At 40.5% G+C, this 24,889-nt stretch overlaps 1 protein-coding gene across 2 annotated transcripts; it reads left to right on the top strand.

The window, feature by feature from the left end:
• The first annotated feature begins 1,194 nt into the window (after nucleotides 1-1,194).
• Nucleotides 1,195-23,184, top strand: hdac9b (histone deacetylase 9b). 2 transcript variants are annotated; one of them, XM_030749329.1, is made up of 11 exons: nucleotides 1,195-2,101; nucleotides 9,041-9,282; nucleotides 9,691-9,862; nucleotides 11,208-11,340; nucleotides 11,463-11,584; nucleotides 16,066-16,197; nucleotides 16,507-16,622; nucleotides 18,069-18,191; nucleotides 18,748-18,925; nucleotides 19,057-19,271; nucleotides 21,502-23,184. In XM_030749329.1, exons 1-11 carry the CDS (start codon nucleotides 1,993-1,995, stop codon nucleotides 21,835-21,837), a joined length of 1,878 nt encoding a protein of 625 aa, XP_030605189.1. In that variant the 5' UTR covers nucleotides 1,195-1,992; the 3' UTR covers nucleotides 21,838-23,184. The 2 variants fall into 2 exon arrangements, with proteins under 2 accessions (XP_030605189.1, XP_030605190.1); XM_030749330.1 differs by having other exon boundaries at nucleotides 1,223-2,101; nucleotides 11,217-11,340.
• Nucleotides 23,185-24,889: the final 1,705 nt, after the last annotated feature.

The raw sequence follows: 24,889 nt of genomic DNA, 5'->3' as shown, positions 1-24,889 counted from the left end.
ACAGTCTGGAGTTTGCTAAATCTGTAAGGCATCACCAACATTATCAACTTTCACTCTGCCATTTATTTATTGATGGTTTTGTTCTATTACTATTTTTATAGGGGAGCAATTTTCAGTACTATTACACAGATTAAATTAAGATAAGGTTTTCTTTTAATCTGAGTTTCATTATATGTTTCTCACGTTTATTGCGCAATAAAGTGTGAACACAGCTCCTGATGTCTCTGTGTGCTAATGATCAAATCACCCAACATGCCCAAACACTAGCCTCAGAGTTGTTTAGTGAGTGGGGTGAGCCTGCAAGCTGTCCATTTCCTTCTTGGCTTCTTGGTTTTTGCTTTGATAAAAAAAGGATTGAGGGGTTAAATGTTTGTCCAGCTGAAACAACACAGTAAAACTCCTTCTCTGTGTCTCTGTAGCCCAGTCGTCAGAGCTCGGTACCTAAAAATAGCCATGCTGGCTCCACGCCCCTGGCTGGGGGACAGGTCAAATTATGAAGGAAGATGAAAAATTTAAAGGCACAGGCTGCTTGGCCACAAACCCAGCCCTGCATCAGTGGTCAGCTAGAACATGTGACTTGGCTTTTTATGGGCTAGAGTAGGAATATATAGCTTTTTGTCTTTTAATATTAATGAAAAATTCCCAACTATGCATCCATAGCCACTTTGTGCCTGAATTTAGAATTTAAGTTCTCTTGATTGTAAGTGTAGACTGTAGTGTTTTGTTTGTTCTTGAAGCCACCATTAAACAGTATCAAGGGTATTTCAAGGGAATAGGATTTGCAATCCTGGAAAAGTGTTCTTGACACAGTTTGAGAGGTTTATGTAATTACGATCATGCTGTTATGGCTTCTTACAGTTGGCTTTCTTGGTTTGCTGAAAGCATGCTTCCTGAGTAGCATCACTGCCCTGAATACACACTGAACCCCACACATATACTCAGCTAATGCAATGAGGTAACACTCCACATGTTCAATCGTCTTAAATGAACACTCTGTTCATTTGGTGTCTCGCTTGTCTCAACACATCCTGTTGCGTTCATGTCACACATGCAGATTATGCCCGAAAGCGCCACTGTTTCGTTGTGTTTGCTCGAATACCTTATCCCAAAAATTGTTAATACACCATTTCGCTGGTTTTGTGATTCATATATTAGCTGATCATTTGCTTTGGAAAAACCCTTGCCATAACATGCACATGTAAAGTTTGTATCCCTCTTTTAGGTACATCAGAGCAAAAATGGATCATTCCATCCGTATACCTGAGAGGACAAAATGAAGACATAAATAGAGTGAGGAAGAGAGAGAGAGAGATGGGTTCAACAAATCAGAAAAGAGAGAGAGAGGAATCAAGCCTCCATCTGCAGAGAGGGAGTCAGGAGACATGCCTTCTGGCAGGAGCTGAAGAAGACAGCTGTGTTTGGTGTGGTATTTTTAAACGCATCAATGCTGCTCCAATCCCTGCGCCTAGCCTGACCTATTTTTAGCCAGGGCTGGCCATTGTTCTATTTCTGTCACCTGTGGGCCACGCAGTTGTTGATTCACATGCAAATGAAGCTTGCTCCCTCCCCGGCTTGCATTACTGCCTCTGCGAGGTGCTCAGTACACACTACACGGCTTTCCTAGCAACTCAGCTTTACATTTTTCTCAGTCTCTGATCAGACACTTTGCTGAGGAGAGAGGAAGGGAAAAAAAAAATCACAGAGAGAGGAAGAGAGAGAGGCAAATAAGAAAAGAAGCTGGATTCTTCTCCAAACACTGTGTTAGTATTTGGACCAGACTAAAGCAGGGCACCCGGGAGAGTAGCAGCCCTGCAGAGAGCGTGTATGCTGCTTGTGTTACTGCTCTTCAGTGAGAGTAGTTTCTCAGAGGAGGAGACAGAGGAAGGGAGAGAGTTGCCTGTTGTCGTGGTCTCTCCCCTGGAGTGGCTAAGGGGTGGCTCTTGGCGTCAGGAAACACAAGGCTTGCGATGAGACCTGAGTGCTGAGTGGAGTATGCTGCAGACGATTTACGAGGGCGAGTCAAGTTTCTCCACAACAGAAGGGCGCGTTGGACACCAGCAGCTCCCCAACCCGAGCAAGATGCACAACGTGAACAACTCAGGTGATCACACAGAATGACGTTTCCACTCCTCGCGTGGAATGCTTTATCCTTCTTTTTTCCCCATCTTTGCATTTCGATCTCTTCTGTCTCTTCTGTCTCTTCTCTTCTATCTCTGAATCTGTTCCTACTTCTCTACTATCTTACATCCACTGTGCCTCTCGTGCACACGTTCACTCTGTCCCTCTCTCTCACTCTCACATACTCTCAACTCTTTGCGCTCACCCGATCTCTCTTTTTTTTTTTTTTTTTTTTTTTTTTTTTCTGTGTGAAAAGAGAACTCAAAGCTTCTCAGCACAGCAGCGTGGTAGGACCGGGCACTTCTTCTTGAATCGAGGTATTTCAGCTCGCGATAACATGCACCGCTTTAAAAACTGTGTTTCTCTATTTAGACTTAGAGGACATTTTGTATTAAAAAGTGCTCTACTAAAATGAGAGAATGTGTTAACACTGTTCCCATGCTCTACTTGTCTGAAATGAGTCAGTGTGAACAAGACAGAGATGTTGTGTTTTTCAAGCTTCTATGTCAGCGTGTACTTTTCAGGGAACAGAAAGAACTGTGATAGAAATACTGAAGGGACATGTGAGGTTTCTCGCTGGATGTTTAGCACAGGCATTGATTGTTCTATTTCTGACCTGAGAACTGAATTGAGTACATGACATCAGTATGAGTAAGATCTATTCTCTGTATTGTCGAAAGATGAGTCACACCTTATTTGCATTGTTTTTTTGTTTTTTTCCCTCAAAGTGGCTGTTGATGAAATGTAAAAGTTGTTTCGAGAAATTAGTTTAGAGTTTAAAAAAAAACAAAAAAACATTGTTGTGTGTGGATCTCTGGGAAGCGTGAGTAATGGCAAAGCCATACCAGTGCTTAATTTAATGTGCTATGACCACTGAGTTGTTACTACATCTGAAATTAGTTCACAATATGAGGAACAGGATGTTGAATAATTTTAGTCCATGTAAGTGAATTTTTTTTTCAAAAATATCTATCAAAAAAACCCAAAACCCCCCCAAAAAACACAGTAAAATGTACATTTTAAAAATACCAAAAGATTCAGGCAAGCAAACTGAAAACATGAAGAGGCAGTGGGATAAACGTGAAGAGATTTAAAAATAAGTCCTGCAGATGACACAGAGATGACACATTCCACGTCTGTCAATAGAGCAGGTTATTTGACTATCAGGCTACAGGAGCAGGGCTTTCTTCCTTTGACTTTAGCGGCTTGCGAGCCAAACAACAGATATACAGAGCGCCTGAAATCAGGCTCCTTGCTTATTCTGTGGGTCAGCTATTCTTAGGTGAGTTATTTTCAGCTTATGGCATTAGCCTGCTAAGATTAGGCGTCTGTGCGTTATCATTCCATCTCGGCATGCTCCTGATATAACTGCGGTTTGGAACAGATATTTATAGAGGATTCTGTCATTTGTCTGTTTAATTTGTTCTTTCCACTTTATGGTAAATCAGTCCGCAGTGACTAACATTATTTGTCTAGAAAAGCTACTCAGAGATGTCTTTATGGGAGTTTACTGTGTCTCATGAAAGAGTTGTAGGTAGAGGACGTATAGAGCCTTTAGACACACGGATAGCTCAACTATTGGCTGTTTCATTTTCACAATGCTCTGTTTGTTGAGATTTTTGTTGATGACGCGATCCTTGCGCGGACTGAATAGGTTTGTTGTGAACTGTTTTCTAAAGAAAACTTCTTGACCTATTATATGATACTGTACTTGTCTGCTGATTCTAGTGGACCAGCAAAGAAAGAGGGCACCGTCGCTTTTTTGTTTTGATCAGTGATAGCACCATCAATGTTGTGATATCAACAGCCCTCAGATGGGCTCTTCAGAAAGGGGGGAAAAAAAATCATTAGTTTTCCCTGCATGTAAAATATTAATGGGAACCTTTCAGACAATAACAATGCTGCTAATTTCCAGTCCCCTTGCCCATTTCCTGCATCTATTCATGTGTGTTTGAAGTGTTTACTGCAAAAGAGATGGTTCAAAATAATACAAAGAATGATATTTTGTTTCACTGCATAAAAATGACTCATTATGAGAATGAACTGATTCTTATTATGAAACGCTGTAATATAAGTGCAACAGTTTGATCTACAAAAATGAGAAATGCATTGGACATAATGCATATTTCTCATTGTTAATCTTGATATGCATGCTGTTTATGCTAAATGATGGTTTTCTTCTGGTTAGAGGGTTTGCGGTTGGGGGGCGAATTACGCCAATTGACTCTTGCTGATTGATTTGTTTGGAATTAAATTGACTCTAGTATCTGCTGCCCGTGTTACAGAAGGACTTAGCAGTTGTTTCTTCTCCTTTGCTGTGCTTTCTACATTTAGCTTGGATCACAGTTTCGTATATGTTGTGTTGAGTGTTGTTGTTTTGTAAGATGATTTGATATGTTGGTAGGATGTGAGACAACTGGACTCCTGGCTCCTCTCAGTGAAAGGCCTGTGGTGGCGCAGCTCACTTCTTTTTGTTAGCAGATAGCCTGCAGACCGCAACTCTGGCTCAGCTGCAAGGACGAGCCTGAGTCTTAAAAATAAAGACCTGTTTCCTGGTTTAGACATGCCAGCTGCTCAAAATAACAAGGCACTTAATGAGAGATCCAGCACCACATTGCAGTCCCAAGCATCAGCTTATTTTTGCCCTCAAACATCTTCTGTATCTGGTTCTATTTATACTGTCAGACAGGGAATTTAGATCAGCAACCCTCTCTATTTCACACTAAATGTTCACAACATGCACGGTTAAAGTGCAATTCAAAGTGTTTCATTATTTGATGCTCAAATTGGCAAATTACTAATAAAATGCACACATATATATATATAATGCCTAGGAGCAGTATCACTAAAGTGAAGATGGTATTCTATTGTAAATACTCCTATGGTTCAGTGGAAAACTGCAGCTAAAGCTACACTTGTAGTAATGTTTGCAGGCTTGTATTCATTTTAATGTCATCAGGTCAAAAAGCAGTTATTAGGAAAAATTGGTGAAAGTCAGGTTACATTAGAGTAACAGCCTGTAATGTGGTGTTTACATGAATTCCATACTTTTTATTTGCTTAAACAAATTTGACACTGAATCTTCAGATTCTGAATGCAAGTGTTGCTTTTTTACAGATGCTGTTTAACTATTTAAAACCAGCAATATTAATATTATATATTGTAATGAAATACTGATTATTTTCTGGACAAACCTCATAGCACATGTCTCATGTGTGCTATTGTTATTTAAAAACCTCTCTGAAACTAGACTAAGCCCCAGACAAGCCCTAAATAAGCATTTATGTTAATGCTTGTTAATTGGTTTACCAGCAGACATTTTTTTTCAGCTCTAAACACAGTCTGTACTCTGTGTTACAGAAGCTTTGTATCCTTTTTTCCTTTTGTGACACCAATGGCACCAGGATACACCTCCAGGTGCAAACAGCTGGTTAAAGTGTATGAATACCTGCAATATTTATATTCAGAGGGTAGTGTTTACCACATTAATAACTTCATTCCCACTTTATTAATCAGTTTATAAGCTGTCAGGAAATGCTAAAGTGTTCTTTAACACTGGAAGTCAAACAAAACCCTTCATATTGATTTATTGTGTTAATATTTTGCAGTATGTATCTTTATATGCTTTTTGGTATCCTCATGTGTAATAGTAATGTCACTGGTTATGTGTCTATCTGTCTAGAATGGGAGGCCTGCTAATGTGGCCTAAGGCAAAAAAAGACAGCCATCCAACATCTCAAATTAAGGCTGTGATTGTCACCCTAACCGCCACCAAGGCTAATGAGAGGCAGATCGGTTATAGAAATAAACACTTTGGGGACACTGGCGGTGCGACGCTGCAGTGGGAGTGTGGTCACAGGCCATGAGTCACCCAATCCCCCCCTCGGCAGCCCCTCCACAGGGAGGAATTTGGGCACGGGGCAGGGTGCTTGTTGCTCCCTTGTGCTAAAAACAAATTTGGGACCTGTCATTCATAAATCTCTTGTTTACCACTGCCTAGAGACACTTGTATGTGCTTTGTACCAATCAAGAGGCATCAAAATTATCCATGATCTCCATTAGGACCACTGAACCTGAAGTGGAATGCCCTTCCTTGTGAGTGATCGTTTAGAAAAAGGACCTGAAAGTTACATAAATGTAACACTGCTCTTTTATTTTTGCCTATGTTAAATTGAGCAGGCGGGCTCACAACTGTGACAGTCTTTCGCACATTGTCTATATTAAGGCCTTGCTCAGAAAAGCATTTATATTTAGACCTAGTTACTGGTGGTTCTGTATTTTTATGATACAGAAACAGCATATTTCACTTTGGGTAGTTTCAGGGTTTATTTTATTTAAATATATCTATATAACTGTAAATTTATGGCAGTAGATACAATATGCAGGTCTGATTTGTTCTTTGGCTAAGTAAACTCTGTATTTCAATGAGCACAGACGATAATAATGATCATGAGAAATGTTAGTTGTAAATTATACTTCATAAAGGTAGTTGCTTCAGTGTAGCTGGAACAGTGCCACCCTGCCTTTAGGGCTTTTCTTTCTTCCTTTAACGTTATCTTTCCATTCAACTTTATTCTTGCCAACGCAGTGAACAGAAACCAGACAAGAATAGAACAGGCACATGAGGCTGTTGAGGTTTCCTCAAGGGCCATTGCATACAGTCTTGGTTATCAAAGGTGGCTTAAGTCCCCCCCCCCCCCCCCCCCCCCCCCCCCTCCCATCATGTTAAACCACTGTCTGAGATTTTGTGATGGAGGCTCAGCTTGACGTGTAGATCAAAGTGGAGGTCCTTAATGCCAGTCGCAGTACGGGTACAGAATGAAATATGAGATTAATTAGGTATCACAGTGGTGAATTCTCCCAGGCAGCAGGTGTTTTTTGTTGCTATATTTAGGTCCATTTGGAAAAAAGTAGCACTAATGTTGTCTGACTCTCCGAGCCCTTCGATGGTTCACAGGTTCACGGCTGCTCCTGGAACAGTGTCCGCTACAAAAGAGTCCTTTGTAAAGTGCTTACAAGCCAAGATTAATATTCCCTGTCAGGCGGGAAGGGTTTGTTCTACAGGTGCCTGTTCTCTGCGCCTGCTGAGCTGTTGCCCTCTTCTGTCTTTTGATTGGAGCTGTTTTTAGAACACAGACGAGGAAATTTACAGCACGGGAGTCCCCTCTGGCTCTCTTCTGTTTTTGAAAATGTTTTAAGACAACTTATCACTTAACCAACGATTCTCTTCCAAATTTGTGTGTGTGTGTGTATTTGTGTGCATGTGTTTTTTTTTTTTTGTGTGTTGGAGGCTTTTGTAATGCTTTCTCTCTCTCTCTCTCTCTCTCTCTCTCTCTCTCTCTACTGGGGACTCCTTTCTTATATAAGAGCCGAAAAGCTGATATAATAGTCAACATGTCACATTGCCAATGTAGGCAGAAGATGACATGCAGTGAGACTCGATCACTGCAGAATGGGGAGACATAATTACGTCGCCAGCGTTGCCATGGCAGCGGCAAGTTACGGTGGTGGATACTAGGGTGTGGGGTTTGTCACAGACCAGGATTGCGCCACTTGCTTTTATGTTTCTATTTATAATCATCACCGCCGCATACACATGGAATGGTGGCAATGAAAAACAGGCTACACGGCAAAACAAATGGACGCCAGTGAGCTTCACGGCATCAGTGAACAGGGGGTTTACTGCTTCCTAATTGAGGGCTACTGGCTCTTTATGGCAGGTTTAAACTTCTTTTTACTGACATTTTAGTGTAAAAAGTATTATTGCATAATAGGAAACAACAGAAGATTATTTATTTGAAGTGCCAGTTTTCTCTCAGCTTTCAAAGAACAGGTGGTGTGGTATTTGTTCTCTCAGATGTGACCCTTGAGAAGATTAAGGCAATGAATGCACTCAATAACTCTCCCTCCAGCTCCACTGGAATTTTAAGTAGCTTTGAATATTTCTCTGGTTTAAAAATGGAAGAGGCATTATACAGTCTGGACAATGCGTATCTTCCCTTGAATGTCACAGCATGATCAGCATGACTAACATGTCTACTTTCCTAGCGATTGGACATTTTTATTTTATCACAAGCCAAGTACACACATGAATACCTTTTTTTAATATCTAAAATTGGTTCAGAGATGTGAGCCTAAGAAAAAGTCATTCTTAAGCTGGATACAGTAATGTGGATTAAAGCAAAAGCAAAGCAATGATAAGGAAAATGTTGTACAATCACTAAACATCCTCTATGGAAAAGAGAGATGAAGTAGCCCTGTCTCCTATGTTCTTAACCGGCAATCGATTTTCTCTGTGGAACAGGCTATATATAGAGCTTGGAGACCAAAGGGATGCCCTCTCACTTTGTATCTGGCAATTACTTATAATAGAGGCAGCTCTTACTGATGCGCACATTGCAGCATCTGCACTCAAGACCAGAGAAGGAAAGATCACAGAAGCATGGATCTGCAAACATGCAGATTCCCAATCTACTTCACCTTAAATTATTTATGTTAAGAAGGGATATCTGCCTGACAGAATCCCTTCATTTATTTATCAAATGGGAAGACAGGGTTTATATAAACACTCTACATGACCACTTCAAGATTTTGTGCCAAATGTCCATATGCAGCTACTCCCAGTAGACTCTGTGCTGACGGATGTGATCCCATGTTTGTTTATAGAAACTATTATAATTGCAGGTTTCTGAGGATCATGGGAGAGAAAGATTTGCTTCTTCTTTCTGAACCTTGTCTTCCTTTCCCTTTAAGTCTTCAGTTTAGTCTGCTTCTGTCTTCCTTAACATGTTTCTTTAACTTTTAAAATCCTTTACAAATTGCACAAGGCCACCTATGGTTGTATGACTTGAGTTGGTAAGGGTGCAATTAGGACTCACAAATCTCTTTTTGTGCTCTCCGCTCTCTCGTTTCTATGCAACAGTGGATATTAAGTCAGACGTGCCATTGGCTGTGGAGCCCCTATCCCCTTTGGACCTTCGCACAGATCTGAGGATGCTGGGGCCAGGCTCGGACCCAGGACTGTGGGAGAGGCAGCTGCAGCAGGAGCTACTCCTCATTCAGAAACAGCAGCAAATCCAGAAGCAGTTGCTAATCAGCGAGTTCCAGAAGCAGCATGAAAAGTTGACCCGTCAGCACCAGGCTCAGCTCCAGGAGCATCTCAAGGTTAGCTTTGCATTGAACAGTTGTATGGAGGCACAGTGGCACAGCACAGCACAGCACAGCACAGCACAGCACAGCACAACACAACACAGAACAACAGAACGCAGCACAGCACAGCACAACACAACACAGAACAACAGAACGCAGCACAGCGTGGCAGATAACAGATCACTAGAAAACTGTGTAACTAAGGACAACATTAAAAAAGTGCAGAAAAGGGGAAACAACTCAGCACAGCAGGGCGTACTGTTGAGCAATACATTACAGCTCAGCATGACTTTTGTTTTTTACAGTCAAAAACAAAGTTAGCCATCACTGCAAAATAGAACATGCAAAATTTAGCCAAAGCCGCTGTCATTTAAAAAAAAAACTGCTGTGTTCATGCTGATGTGATGCCGACATGTTTCTCAGCTTCAGCAGGAGCTCCAGGCCATGAAACAACAGCAGGAACTTGCAGAGAAGGAGCGTCGTTTGGAGCAGCAGCAGCAGCAGCAGAACCAGCAGGAGAAGGAGCAGGAGAAGCATCGACGAGACCACCACATTTCCAGCCTGAGCCTCAGAGGCAAGGAGCGCTCCCGAGAGAGTAAGAGCTCGACACCGTCACTATTACCATTTTTTTTTTAAATAAAGGGCTCAGAAACATTTTCACCCATCAATTCTTTTTTAACACATTAGCTTAACCGAACAGCTGAAGCAGAACATGCATATAACAGCTCGATAGGAAAGCATTACACTTGCTGAAAAATAAAACAATACAGTATTCCCTTTGGGCTATGCGCCCATTCTGTTGCCATCAATATTCCTAGGATAAAAACTTTTATAAATGTGGAAGAAATTGCCTTTGCAAGGATTAGCTCTGAACCTAAATGTTTATTGTAATAAACACTTTTAACTGTATATTCCGTAAATGCTTTTAGGATGCAGTCTTTTCTAATATCAGTTATAATAACTGCGCAGCCACACTAATGGATTTACTGTACAAAACACCAAAGATAAGTTAATATAAACACATTTTACTTGTTATCATTAACCAGGGTGATGTTTTAGTGTTTTTTGTGCTAAAAGTTAGTTTGGAGATAATCAGCTGTGAGCAGCTGAGGTAAAAGTTTTTTTTTTATTTTGGAGGGACAACAGATGCAGATACTCCAAACTTTTCTTTTTCTTGTCCCTTCAAGACAATTTTTTTGTATTTACTAATGGCACTCTCAGTCATATTTGGTACAAAAGTGGTAATGTAAAAAGAAAAAAAAAATCATACAGAGTATATTCTGACTGTAAGCGCTGCTCATAAAGTGGATAAATTGCCCTCTGGCTATTGCATTTTTCAGTGTTTGCTCAAACTGTTGGATGATGTCTGGCAACAAGGTAAATCAACACAGCTCAAATGTGCTTTAAACATCAGATAAATAGAACAATAAAACAATAAAACAATGATAGTGATGGTACTTATCCAGTAAATGCAGCTGATGACATAAAGTTGGCAGGTGACATTTAGGCTGAACGTTTAGGAGAAAATGTCTTTGAATAGCACAATGAAAATAGAACCAGATATACTGTTTCATTTCTGTTTTTACCTTATACCTAATAATAGATGAGATTTATGACTTTGTCAGGACAGGCAATTTGAAACTGTACCCTGCAACTGTAGCCACTTGATTTGAAAGAACATCTCTGTGCAGTATCACAGCAAGACTAATGTAGTGTTCTTAGACCACTAGGGGGAGATCTTCCTACATAGTTTTGCAGGAGAGTCATGTAAATCCAGTCAAAAAGGGTTATAGAGAGGAGAATGGATTGAGAGCAGATCTGAATCGCAGTTTTAAAGTAAATGTGATACAGAAACAGAAATCTGAAAGTAACAAGTGTGCAATTATATGTTGTGAATCATAGCCCTAGGGTAACCCCAATCCCTTTCGTTCTGTGTGTTGGTCTCACAGGTGCAGTGGCTAGTACAGAAGTGAAGCAGAAACTCCAAGAGTTTCTGCTGAACAAATCAGCAAAAGACTCTGCCAGTAATGGCACTAATCATTCTTTCATTCAGCACCCAAAACTCTGGTATACGTAAGTTCTTTCCGTTGCTTTTGAGCTTGATAAAATACTATGTTTGGATCACACAGAAACATATATTACAGTATGAAATCATATCGGGTTTCTTAAAGTCTGATTTATTCTTTTATTAACAGGTCCTCTCACCACACATCACTGGACCAAAGCTCTCCACCTCTGGGTGGCGCATCGCCCACTTGCCAGTATGCTCTGCCGTCACCTATAGAGAGCAAGGACGACTTCCCCTTGAGGAAGACAGGTTTGCTATTTCGCGCATGCAGACACCATGGAAATAGAAATACAAATAAATATGCATGCTGTACATACATATGTAAATATACACATCTGGTTTGAACTATTTCAGTGTTTCCTTCTACTAGTAATTTTCTATTTACTAAAGATTAGACTCATTGCACCCACCCCCCTCAATATTCTTCCAGGGCTCAACACAGAACTTAGCTGTGAGGCAACGTTAACTTGAACCTTCTTTATTCCTTTTTGGATTATTTTAAAATGAAACAGATGAGCACAGGCGACAGTGCAGTTTTCACGTTTCACTTCACAAGTATAAATTTTTTTTGTTTTTTTTTGCATTATTTAATAAGGTCCACATTTATTCATATGTTATAATAATAAATCAAGTTCAAAGGCCTCTTTGAAGCTGATTGGTGGTAAATGAAAGAATTATGGCAGATTAATTTCTTCTGAATTATGGGCTTTAAAATGTGTTTTGAAAAAACACAGGTTGTCACCAAAAAAGCAGCTCAGGTTTGTTGGTTTAAAATATGAGGAGTTCCTGCTGCTCTCGGTTTGCGCAGAGCTTGCCAAGTTAAAAGCTTCATAGTTTGGCAGTGAGGTCACCAAATTATATTCTCTTCTTTTCCCTTCTGTTTCTCTTTTAATTACGCTGAAAAACACTTATACTTGTTGAGTTATGTAACTACAGGCCTGTCATGTTGTGTGTGTACACAATTTGGAGATGAGGAAGAAGAATTATATCTTAAATAAAGCAAATGCACATCAAAAGCAAATATTAGAAAGGTAAATGAAAGCTGGAGGAGATTTTGTTTGTTTTGTTTCGTGATCTGTGTCATATGGTTTTGTGAACACGAGGAGGAATATCTTCTCCAAATAGGTATTTACATTTTTGAGACATACCTTTAGACAAAAACACAAACTAAGGAATGCATTAGGTGGAAAACCATTTATCTAAAATAACAGAGAGACTGTTTATGGCATCGTTTGCATTTTAGTGTCAGTACAAAAAAAGGCACATTTAAACAAATAAAAGGGAAAGAATAACATTTCATTCTCCCTGCTTCTCAAACACATTCACGCATCCATTTATGGTTCAGTCGTCTCCATGTTTCTGTGTCTGAGTCTCTTCAATTCAGTTTTGTTTGTATAGCGCCAAATCACACCAACAGTTGCCTCAAGGTGCTTTATATTGCACTGATAAAACTACTTCTAACTCTTTGGATTCCTGGATCTATATGTGGTCATTTCCTGCTCAGGCCTTTCCTCCCCCACTTCCTGTCTGTCTTCATTAAAGTCCTCTGAGAGCTTGGCACGCGAGGGGGATGCACAAAGGTAGTGTTGTTCCCTGAACCTCCAGCTGTCACTGATAGCTGATTGGCAGGTGTTGCAGACTTAGAACTGGCACTAGCAGGATGAACCTCGACAGGACTGTTTGTTTAAGCAAAGATAGCTCTCTCAAAACAAAGTGGAGATGACTCGAATGCTCGATGTTAGACTCCCCACGGCTTCAATCGGCCAGGCGGCTCAGCATCACCTTTTACTCTTTGGCTCTGAGGTTAACAATGAGGTCTGCGATGGACATGCTTCACAAGCTCATAACTTGGTGATCAGTAGCTGTATTTACTCTCATTCAAGTAAGCCTTCTGCATTTAATTCCTCACCACTAGAAAAAGGAACCAACTCCTGAAATGAACTCCAGGCGAAATGTAGTCAGTTATAAGCACACGCTTTGCTATACACAGGTACAATACCACCTGGCAGTCTGCACGAAATCTAGAGAGAAATGTTTTAACTGTAAATGAGTACAAGCCTGTTAGGTTATTGTCTTTTAATATACTTACCATTAGTTAGAGAAGAAGGCTGTGCTTTGAGCTCTACCATTAGGTGTCCTGGTAATAGGTAAATCTTCCCTAAAAGTAGACAGCAGTGTTAGAGTCTTTGTAGTTTAAAGAATTTCACGTGATTAACTTGTTTACTTGGTATATATCCTCTTTGTTTCAATTCCTGGTACTGGAATAGGCCGAGGGCACGCGATAGTCTGTGGCAAGAATAGTTGCAGCTTAGCGGTAAGAAGTGCAACACCCTCCCTAGTCTTGACCCAGTTACTAAATGTGTGCATTCAGCAGGTGCAGGAAAGATTTTCAAAAATAATCCTGCAAAGGTAAAACTGTAAAGCCCAAAGCAAAAACAAAGTGAAGTTTGTGTGGAACCTCTCTGTGTTAAGAATATAATCAGATTTTTGGATCAGAAACATTCATGAAAGAAATTAAGGTTGCTGATCTGAAAAGACTGAATGTCTCAGGTGGAAAGGACTGCAGTTTGGTTGAAAAGTTTGTTTCTGATATAATGAGCGTTATTTGTTTATTTTCTGTTCCGCATTAATTAAAACAAGAATGTCAGAAAAATGCCTAGTTGGCCTCCTTATGTACAGAACACACACCTCAGCTTTCCACACAGCCATCTGTCCACCTCCAGACTCAAATGGATGCAAGCGCTCACAGTGACAGCAGAGGTAAAATTCTGATTAAGTGACGATAACATAAGGAGATTGATTAATGACTGCGCTATATTGCAGGCATTAATGTATGTTTTCATTAACTGAGACACTGGAACAGAAGTGACCCAGGTGCTCAGAGCTGCTTTTCCACTGCCATCATTGCCTCCTGTTGCACTGCGCATCGGGGCATTTTTTTTTTTTTTTTTCCATGGAGACCAGTGAGAAAGTGTTTGTTCACAAGCTGCTGTCTGGCGTTCCCGTGGCGACCAATTGGGATGCGTAGCTTGGTGGCAGCAGCGTGTAAAAATAGAAAGCAATCAAGGCAGCAGGGCGTGAAGCAAATTCATAAGACTCCCAACAGCGTTTTCTCTCCATTTATCTCTCCTGCCTCCTTTCTTCCTCCCTCGCTCTCTTTCATTCTACCTCACACCCACAGGATTAGAGGTCTGTGCCACGTATTAGGGAAGAGGGTTTTGCTGCTTTTGACAAAAGCCAGAAATAGCAGCGTTTGGCCCACTCTCCTAGCTGTGCCCCCATCGCTTCTCCCTCTCCTCCTCCCCGCAGTGTTCCCTATGTCATGTATAGTTGTATTATGTACATTTTGAAAGTCCTGTTTAATTATTGATCACAGCTAAATAATTGAAACAGGTTGGCTATTGTGTAACAGAGGGTTTACATAACTTCAGTACCTCTTTGTACTCTGGCTTTCAGTTAAAAAAAAAAAAAAAAATCTGCTTATCCATCCTGTTTATTTATCTGTGTGTGAAGTTAGCAGTTTTTCATAAGACATAACTGACAGGGTCATAGTTCACCGGCCGTAAAAGTGTTGCTTGCATCCATACAAGTGATGGTTACATCATTCAAAATGAATTCATTCCTATGAATCAGCCTCCTGCCCTGGTTTGCATCATATTTTTTCCATTGCCAAATGTGCCACAGTTATAGTTCTTCTAATTTAGTGGTCAGTGTTTCACTTTTTTATCAAGGGTTGGCAAAAGCAATCACTGATCATGCCTTCAGTACTTATTTAAATGCTCTATTTGTTTTTTGTTTTTTTTTTGGTTCAGCTCCAATCTATTTATCTATGGGTATTGATTTACATAGCAAGAATTTATTCTCAGTTGCCAAATTTTGTCACAAATTTTAAGAAGAAGTAATCTCTGGGATCTGAAACCTGTGACCACATCCAATTCTTTCTGTTTATCCCTAAAAATTTGGTGATTATTTTTTATATGTTTAGATTACATTTGCATTGTTAGAATAGCAGTCTTGGACTGGATCGTTGCTGCTGAGTAAATTTGACCCACTTAAAAAGTGTTCAGATAACGTAAAAGGAGCCAAAATTTCGACATTTGATCAACATCTTTAATCTATAAACTTTCTGGTTTGAAAGCATTGTCTATCACAATGGATCCTGGTGGTCAGTGCTGAGGGGGGGTGGGGGGGGGGTGGACTGCATTAATAATAAGTCTGAGTCATTTGAGGCCAGACTATGTGTGAGTGAGACTTTTGAGTAGTGTGTTCTGATTGTGTATTTGGGTATCTCTGGTTTGCATTAGGAAGAGGGGAGTGTGGGGAGAGCCTCAAACATCTGCCGTGTTTTTGTGTTAGTTTAACTGTTGCTACTGTATCAGACTGTGGTCACCAGGGCGGCAGGTAGCGGACTATTTCACTTAGAGCCTGTGTGTTGCTCAACCTAATTTAGTCCAGATGAGGTGGAAATGGGCCCAATCCTGACTCATTTAATTTATCTGAAACCTCCTCAGAAATTCTATGAAACTGAAGTTGTAACATGTCAGTGCATGACAACATTGCTTTTTTTGGAAATATTTATGGTCAATTTTATGTTCCTATTATGGTTATTTATTGCTTTCATTGATACAGTTCTTTACTGTAAGGCTTTATAAATGCATCCTGTTTTAATAAACTCACATAACTTATCTCCATATGATGTAGACTTACTGAAAAATGTCTTTTATTTTTAGCCTCTGAACCGAACCTAAAGGTGCGATCCAGACTGAAGCAGAAGGTGGCGGAGAGGAGAAGCAGTCCGATGCTAAAGAGGAGAGATGGAAACATCATGACTCCTTACAAAAAGAGGGCTTTGGAGCTAATGGGTGTGTAACGGAGCTGACTACGTGTTGAATTCCTTTGTTTCTGTTAAAGCATGTGCAGAAAATTTTCTATAGCTTATTATCAGCTCTTAAAATATTATCTAAAATCAACAAAAGCATATGTGTCAGTATTATGATAACATGGTGGTCATTGCACTTTGATGTAAAAAAAAAATCCCACTGTAATCATGCCGTGACCGTACACATTAAAGTGTTGTGAGGCTTACAGCTGTTTTGCTAAGCCTCGGTGCATGTGTGTTGTGTGTAGAGTGTGAGCATGCATACTGTGTCTGACTCCTTGATGTTTTGTAGATTCTACGCCCACTAATAGTGCCCCTGGCTCTGGCCCCAGCTCTCCCATAGGGGCTTCCAGTGCCTTGGGGGCTGAAAATGGACCCTCCTCTCTGCCTACTACCACAAAAACTGAGGTAGGTTTATAAATAATGCGCACTGCAACTGTTGTGCCAAAAAAATAAAGCAACGGGGTAAATTCTTAAGCTTTTCTGCACGCATATCATTTGAATAGCAAAATAATAATTTAAAGTCAGGGCACTAAATGGCTCTCTGCCCGTCTGCTTGCAGCTATAAAAACAGCCAGTTGTCCTTCTGTCTGTTACACTTCAGTGAAAATGGCTTCCTACACTGACATTAAATGGGCACAGCTTGACCCACATGCTGATTGCCTGTGTTTTCTTTCATAAAGATGGCACTGTGTAGGAAAATAAATTCAATCTGTCTCAAAATGCCAAGTGTAAAAGCAGAAATTGAAATGTTTTTTTTTTTTTTTTTTATCAAATGTTTTTTTTTCTTCCAGATGTGCTGTACAATTACTTTTATGCTTTGCAAAGCAAGCAAATCTGTAGTTTAAGGCTGCAGTTGGCTTGTCATTGTATTTCTGTCACTGGCCTGGCTACTTTCCCGTACCGAGTTGTTCTGAGGCGTTTCCCAATAGATTCATGGCTGAGTTGCTGACCGGAGCTCCCCTCAGACTGAGCTCACAAAGCAGGCCATTATAAAGTGTGGCAGATATGACACATCTCTGAACAATCTTAACAGAGCAGCTGTGTTTTGCTTAACCATCACTGTTTACTCTCCCAGGGACCTCCAGTGACACAGAGAAGGGAGAGACGCCCTGACATCGGGCTGAAGGTTGGGGCTTAGGGAGACAGTCAAACTGTGGATTTTAATTGATATCCCAGGCACTGGTAGCCAAAGACACCCACATGCTAACAACATAAACACACAGGATTGCTATTGTATCAGCCCTAGCTGAGGCTCTCATGTGAGTCACTCGTGGATTGTGGGGCTGCTCGTGGACCTCATGCCTGTTGCAAAAGCAAGGCGTGTTTGTGCACCGTTACATTAGGTATCCTTTTTCAGAGGGAACGGGTCCCTCGGGTCAAATACGGGCCGGATATCCACATACAGGTCACTGAGTACTGGTAGGGGTTGGAAGGATAAACATGGCTGTTCCAAAACCACATGCTGGTCCGCTGCTCAGCTGGGTACAGGAAGTATGCCCCATTGCTGATGTTCTCTGAGAGAGTAGCTTGAGGGTGGGGACCGGGGAGTAGAAACAGGCAGAGGGCTGACTGGGGAATGAGGGATTGAGGATAAAGTGGTAGATTTAGAAGTTTGCATGGCTTTATTACAGCATACCATCCTGACTGGTATCATTGTTTCCTACCTGCCACACATAAAAGCTGAAACTCTTTTGTTTGCAGTGAAGAGGGCTATTATTTGTCATAGTTCATTACGGTCATGCCTGTGCTCATGTTTGGCTTGTGAAATTGTGCATAGTTGGATTCTTAAATCTGCAGCCTCCTCTTAGATGTTGTCTCTCTCTCTTGCTTTCTTCTGCATGTTTGATGTAGAGATGGCCTTCCCAGCCAAGATTGTTCCGGCCTGAGGGCTCTGTGCCCATGCTGAGCTTATACACATCTCCCTCCTTACCCAACATTTCCTTGGGACTTTCAACTGCATCCTCGCCAATTAGTGTGAGTATAAATTTTGCACATATTTGTACATGAACTCTTTCTGCATACACCAGTGTAGTCATTTAGTCAGTGTAAGCTTTTCAACTTGCTCTGTAGGTTGTAAAACCTGCCATCAGTGACCGCCTGGGTTCACAGGTCCCTGACCTGCGGCCCCAAATGATTTTATCGACCTTAGATAAATATTGTTCTGCAGTGTCTTGTGTCAGGCGTGCTCTTATCCTTCCCTATTACCTCATTTATCACAGCTTTTTAAAAGCCCAAGTCCACTCAAGTGCAGCTCCTGATAACATAACAGATGATATATCATCTTTTAGTTCTCTGGCACATTCCACAGAGGTCTGTACACCAGCTTCTAACCGTCAATGGTTCAATTTCACTGTTGTCTTTTCTTACATTTGCAACAGGAACAATTTTCATGAATAAAAAATTTTTTATTATTGAGGTGGACATGTTAAAGAAATGGTCATAATAACAATTTCTAGAGATTCACTTCTGTTTTATTTTCTCCTAAGATTAATTATTACTTTACAACTTTTTAACTTTTCTGCTCTATCAGGCTGCTATGGGGTTGAAAGACAGATCAACAGAAATCAAGCATGGGCTGCCCGGACACCTGCTGGGCCCCGTGCCCCTTCAGACAGGCCTGGAGTCTAAGGTGAGCCCCAGTCACCAGGCTCTGCTCCAACACCTTCTCCAGAAAGAGCAAATGAGGCAGCAGAAGATCCTCTCCTCTGGTAAGATTGTGCCAGTTGATTTCAAAAAGCATTATGTTATTTCACATTGAACAATTTTATTACTTCATTCAAATGTAATTTGGGATACATTAATAAGGCTTTTTTCTTTTTTTTTTTCTTTTTTTGACAAGGCCAAGGCACCATGTCATCCCATTCTCAGTCCCCATTGGCCATGAAGGATCGTCCCTCCAGCACTCGGCCCAAACTACCAAAACATCGACCCTTGAACAGAACCCAGTCGGCACCACTGCCTCAGAACACACTGGCTCAACTTGTCATCCAGCAGCAACACCAGCACTTCCTGGAGAAACAGAAACAATACCAGCAGCAGGTCCATATAAATAAGGTATAGTGCTAGTCATCAATATTCACAAGGGAGGATTTTGACTTTCAGATATCTTTTCACAGCATTTTGTATTCCTGTTTGGGCCTCACAGGGTCTTGTTTTACTGCAGGGAGTCTGATTTAATCATTTTAAGCACACAAATCCTGGTCTATTTTTAGCCCTTTGTAAAAGCATTTGTGGCTGCTCAAGTCTACAGTCCTGGGCCGTAGTCTGTTCTCCCCTGAAGTCCTGGTGTTATTTCTGCAAGGCCAAGACCTTCTGCTTGACTTCAAATGGGGAAGAAATCCTTCCCCTGCACTAATTCTGTTATCATAACTGAAGGCATCAGTGGTGTTCACATGCTAACGCTGTGAAATTCAATTCATCTAAGTTCAAATGAAAAAAAAAAAAAGTGCCCAGAATGCATTTTGTTCCTCTGTGGCAATATTTATGTTTCTGTGAGCTGGCTGTGGTGACCTCCCAATACACTGACTCTAATTATGCTGCTGAGGGACGTGTGCGAGGTGGCAGACACTGTGAAAGGCTGCATTGTGTGAACTTTCATACTGGTGTGTCCCAACACTCGGCCCTGCAAGAACCATGGGAACCACAGAACAGCTTAAACCTAGAAATAATAAAGAGCACAGAGCTCTACAAGAAGGATTTGAGTTATACAGTACAGATGCGCAAGTTTAACAGTTTCTGTAACAGGAAAAAAAAAAAAAAAAAAACACACGCCCAGAAACCCAAAATTCATTTTAAAATATTATTATTTTCTTATTACTATAGATTTTTATGAATAACTCTGTGAAGATGATTAAGTTTGAAAAAAAAAAAAAAGCTGTAGAAGAATAGTGGCATATTGTCTAAAAACACATGAACAGGTTTGGCTCTGATCACTCAGGCCAATGAGATCACAAATAAAGCCTCTTTAAGTGGAGGTTATAAATGGCCTCTAATCAGGGATGAGCCCTCTGTGTTTGTTGAGAGGGATCTCTGAAACATTGCCCTAATTAATTTCCTAGCAGAGGCTTGTCTATGGTTGCTTTGAAACGTCCTTTAGTGCCAGCAACAGTAGGGGGCACTAATGGAAATTTAGAAGAGCTTAGGGATTTTAGGAAGAGGTAGGATCTCTGTTTACTAGTGCCAAGCTAAGGAGGCTAATTCTTGTAGCGGAAAGGATATTTATATAAGGATTCTGTAGGCTGTACTGTTTGTTACCAGCCGGGAGACACTTTTCTGTCTGTTTTTGGAGCCCCCCTGTGGTCAAATAATCATATTATGGCACTGTTAGCTGTCGTTTAGCAAAGCTGCAAGACACAAGTATGGAGAATTGTTGCTCTGATTGATAAAAGAAAATTTGTGATGGGAGTATGAAACAGAGGTAGCAAAAATAAAATAAAATTAAACAAAATAAAAAATCAGCTGGGTTGAGCCTGTAATATGATGTGCTCACAGATGCCAGTAGAGAGGATGCTGGAGGAGAATGGGAGATTTTCAGCAGAATTGTGCAGAATATAATCTATTTTTTAAAGAAAAGAAACATGATTTACAGTTGGCAGGACCTTTTATATGCTAATCTTTATTTTATGATGCAACTGAGTGACACTAATCCACTTAAATGGTCCAATCACCATTACAAAATATTTATTTATGCACATAAAGAGGTAGGAATAATGGCTAATTGACTCCAACCCTCCTAAACCCATCAGTCAGAAACATTTCATTAACAACTGGCCTTATGTTAAACGCGTGCTGGTGGTTGCTGTCAATACAAATGTAGCATTCGGTTTTCTAATATCCTGCATAATGCGCATGCTGAGAATTTTTCCAGTTCCGGATCAATACACATCATAAGTTTTATTTCAGTTTTTGTAATTTTAAAATTGGGATTTATCAACAGCATCTTGACTAACTGTCAAATATGAGTCAAGTTAATATGATTCATTTGTAGATTATTTATGCAGTTAAGGGGACTGTGAAGAATTTGCTTTATTTGTTTGATTTGCAAATGAGAATTGAGTTTGTTTTTGTGCTTACATTTTTGAATGTCTTCTTATTATTATTATTATCATGGCAACAAATAGGCATGTGAGGATGATACCTTTGCTTTTTAAAAAGTAAAATTCTGGTTATAATGCCAGAAACATCAAATTCAAGTTATTTTTGCTTTGCTCTAATTAAAGATTTGCTTTTGGAGGTCGGTGACTGCAGGATAGCATCATTAATGTTGAGGCAATATGTTTTGCAGCTGTTGTCCAAGTCCATTGAGCAGTTACGTCAGCCCAACGCAGCCCAGCACCTGCAGGAATCAGAGGAAGAGCTGGAGGAGCAGCACAGAGAGGAAGCAGAGAGCATGCAGGAGGACAGGCTGCCCCCTGGAGGAGTTATCCGGAAGCACACGCTCAGCAGTAGCAGCAGTGGTTCAAGCAGCGAGCTCCCAGACACTCACTGCGGGGTCATCAAGGTCAAAGAGGAGCCGGTTGATAGTGAGGATGAGGCTCTGACCAATCAGAGCTTAGAGTCAGAGCAGAACACCTATCTCCACCAGGTCAAAGGGAGACTGGTGATAAGAGCCATGATCTGAGAAGGGAAGAAGATGAGATCACACACTTGCAACATTCGCAAATAAAGAAGTCTTTACAAAGATGCACATCTGCAGTCAACACATATACACACATGCACATACACACACACACACACACGCGTGCACGTGTGCATATAGCAGCTATTGCACAGTAGGCCAGCTCTCCCTGTCATGACATATGACCCCTTTTCACTCAGCTGCAGCCTCACTCGTCCTACACTCTTAAAACTCTCCATTTGTGATCTTTGTGCAGTGATCTCTGTAAAATATGTACGTTTCACTTGTGTAAATATGAAAAAAATTTAGATTGTTGTTTTTAAGAGCTGCTTTGGTCATTTCGAGTCTGCTCAGCTGGCAAAACGTGTGTACATATCCTGTGGATTTGGCATCAAAAGATGATTTCTAGAGGGAAACATGAGCAGGTGTACAGCTTTAAAGAGCCACCTTATGTTCCCAATGTATAATTTTTCTTTTTTTGCATAAAATATTTGACTTCTCTGCTATCCACTTCATCATTGTGTAAGTCAGTAAGTCCTCACAGTACATACTGCATTGTTCTGGAAACTCTGTGATGATGTTCCATGTTAAATGGTCTCAGACCTGAAATAATAATACATCTGTCTTAGAAAGAATGTACACTTAAATCCTAAGGAGGACACTCCCTTGGGTAGATTGTGCTGGAAGTGATTTTGCCACTGCTCACATTGCAATTTGAAGGATAAAGCACTAGATCCCTTATTGGGTGTGCAGACATATCCCAAGCCTCCATGCCTCTTACTCTCGGAGCAGTCCCAGAGCCAGGGTGCTGCGTTAAGCTGAGCTCTCCTCCCTCTCTCTCTCCTCTGGGTCCAAATCAAAGCTCGGCGGAGTTCCTGCCCAGCTTTCAGCAGAGGAGTCAGACAGAGAGAAAGAGAGAGAGAGGGCCGGGCAGGAAATGCCTTCTAGAAGCCAGGAGTTGGAGTGATTCATGTGTGCAGGAATGTTGAGAGAGGAGGACCTAGGGTTGGAGGAGTCCAAGGGGCCAGGCTTGAGAATTGATTTACTGTCAAAGCGAATTACAAAGTGAGTGGGGATATGGTTAAGGGAGTCCTTTTTAAAGGGAATCGCTTCCTCTGTATTCCCCTGTGGCATGCTTACCTCAACATGCAGGTTTGATGTTATGTCAATAAAAAAATAAATAAAAATACTGGACGGGACCGTGCTTCTCCGTTATTTTTTGTGAACCCATTTTCCCCCGAAGTGCCCATTGCGACATGTATAGTCTGTCTTAAAGTGGTCAATCAAATGTATTGCATAGTAAACCTTCCTGTTTCATTTATACTGTCAGCTAAATGTAAAAAAAAATTTTTAAAAATAAAACTAGTGAAAGGTTCTGTGTTTGGATTCATGTGAAATCAAAACTGTCTGTCTTATACTGTACATTCAAATTGTCCAGTTTTAATGTTTTTAGTGTAAGTAAACACAATCAGAACAATGTGAGTCTTGTTCTCTTGCTCCTTTGATTTGGTTGTAATGAGAACTCCTTTGCTGCCAGTGGGCGTGGAGGTGGAGGGGTGCGTGGGTGGGTGGGTGGGGGTCCTGTGGTCTGTTTATAGCAGTTTGCATTTCTTCTCTTTGTTGCCTTGCGTGATAAACCTTTCTTTTCTTTTCTTTTTTTTTTTAAATAAAGTTACTTTACCTCTGACTTTGCTGTATTTTTGATTATTTCCCAGCTTATTATTTTTGCACAAAGTGAAAGTAAAACACATCTTTTTTTTTTTTTTTTCCCAAAACAAACAAACACTTAGATTCTTCATCATTTTGAAATTAACATCACAAATGCGCTTCCTAAATCATTATCCAGGCTTGCTTTCCCACAGTAGGTCCTACAGTATAGCCCAGCGTTATATTGCCAGGAGATCTACCTTTAAAAGGGAGCTTAAGGGACTTTCAAAACATTTCTTTGATGTGAGCAAGAAAGGCTTCTTGTTCCAGTATTAGAACAGTCAAGATAAGGTGAGCTCTGAGCAGGTGATATATGACTTGTGTGAATACTTTTCAAACTAAGCTTAAGCAATTTCACAGCAAGCTTAGTTCACGGGGGCTGACCTGATATGCTATACACGCAATGATGAGAGCAGAGAAGTTCACTCGTAGTCTAATGTTGCTCTTTGCAAAATGCCACTCTGGGAACTTTAAAGTGACACACGGTGGCCAAGCTGGAAGGCCTGTTTTTGGTGGCTTCAGCTAGACAAAAGGTTAAGAACTACGGCCTTAATGATACTGAACAGCAAATTTTACCCAAACATCTTTTTTTTTTTTTTTTTAAATGAAACTTTCATAAGAGCTCCTGGAGCAATTTCACAAAGGTGTAGAGTTACTTCAAATTAGGAAGCATTTGAGTTAAATTAGACACTGACTCTTTCTTAAGTAGATTCCATCTGTCTTGGGCTTCAGGCTCTTGTGATTTTAAATGAGCTGTTACAAAGGGAGAAAAAATAACGAACCCCAAATCCATCTGCGCTGCCCCTCCCCGGCTGCACACGGGGCCAGTTGTAAAAGCAAACAAGCATTTTTAAAGGTGTAAGAAAGTAAGAAAGACAAAAGCCTACCTATTCTCTCTAAATGGAATAAAATCTAAGTTAGCCCTGTATTTAATCACCGACTGTGCTATTAAAAAATATATATATATAAATATATTTGGATAGAGTGTGCACATACATACAAGAATGTGTGATAGTGGTGGTAATGATGACTTTGTGGAGTCATAAATTTTAAGGCTGAAAAGCAACACAAAAACACATTTAGCTCCAGAAAGTCAGCCAAATCATGAAATAATGTTCAGAGGCACTTGAGTAAAAATGGCATGGAGTAAAACGCACTCTAAACACTCAACTGCCGAGAAGCCTCAAAAACCAGGGTTTATATACAAGCCACAACTAGAGCCACATTAATCAGGATGTTTTTTTTGTACAAGAAAAATGTCCTTATTGAGAAAATAAAAAGTGTCTTCTTACAAGTGAAACATGTTAAAAGTGGATTAGGTGCCGCAGAAAAAAATGAAAGCAGACTA

Source organism: Archocentrus centrarchus, chromosome 16 (genome assembly GCF_007364275.1).
Source record: "Archocentrus centrarchus isolate MPI-CPG fArcCen1 chromosome 16, fArcCen1, whole genome shotgun sequence".
Lineage (NCBI taxonomy): Eukaryota > Metazoa > Chordata > Actinopteri > Cichliformes > Cichlidae > Archocentrus > Archocentrus centrarchus.
This window is presented reverse-complemented; position numbering and strand designations above follow the sequence as displayed.

What these genes read in the sequence shown, in the direction of transcription:
- hdac9b (XM_030749329.1), top strand. Translation starts at nt 1,993, where the DNA reads ATGCTGCAGACGATTTACGAGGGCGAGTCAAGTTTCTCCACAACAGAA. An exon ending in CACCCAAAACTCTGGTATAC is followed by an intron (nt 11,341 to 11,462) that starts GTAAGTTCTTTC and finishes TTTTATTAACAG; the next exon opens with GTCCTCTCACCACACATCAC. An exon ending in CTACTACCACAAAAACTGAG is followed by an intron (nt 16,623 to 18,068) that starts GTAGGTTTATAA and finishes TGTTTGATGTAG; the next exon opens with AGATGGCCTTCCCAGCCAAG.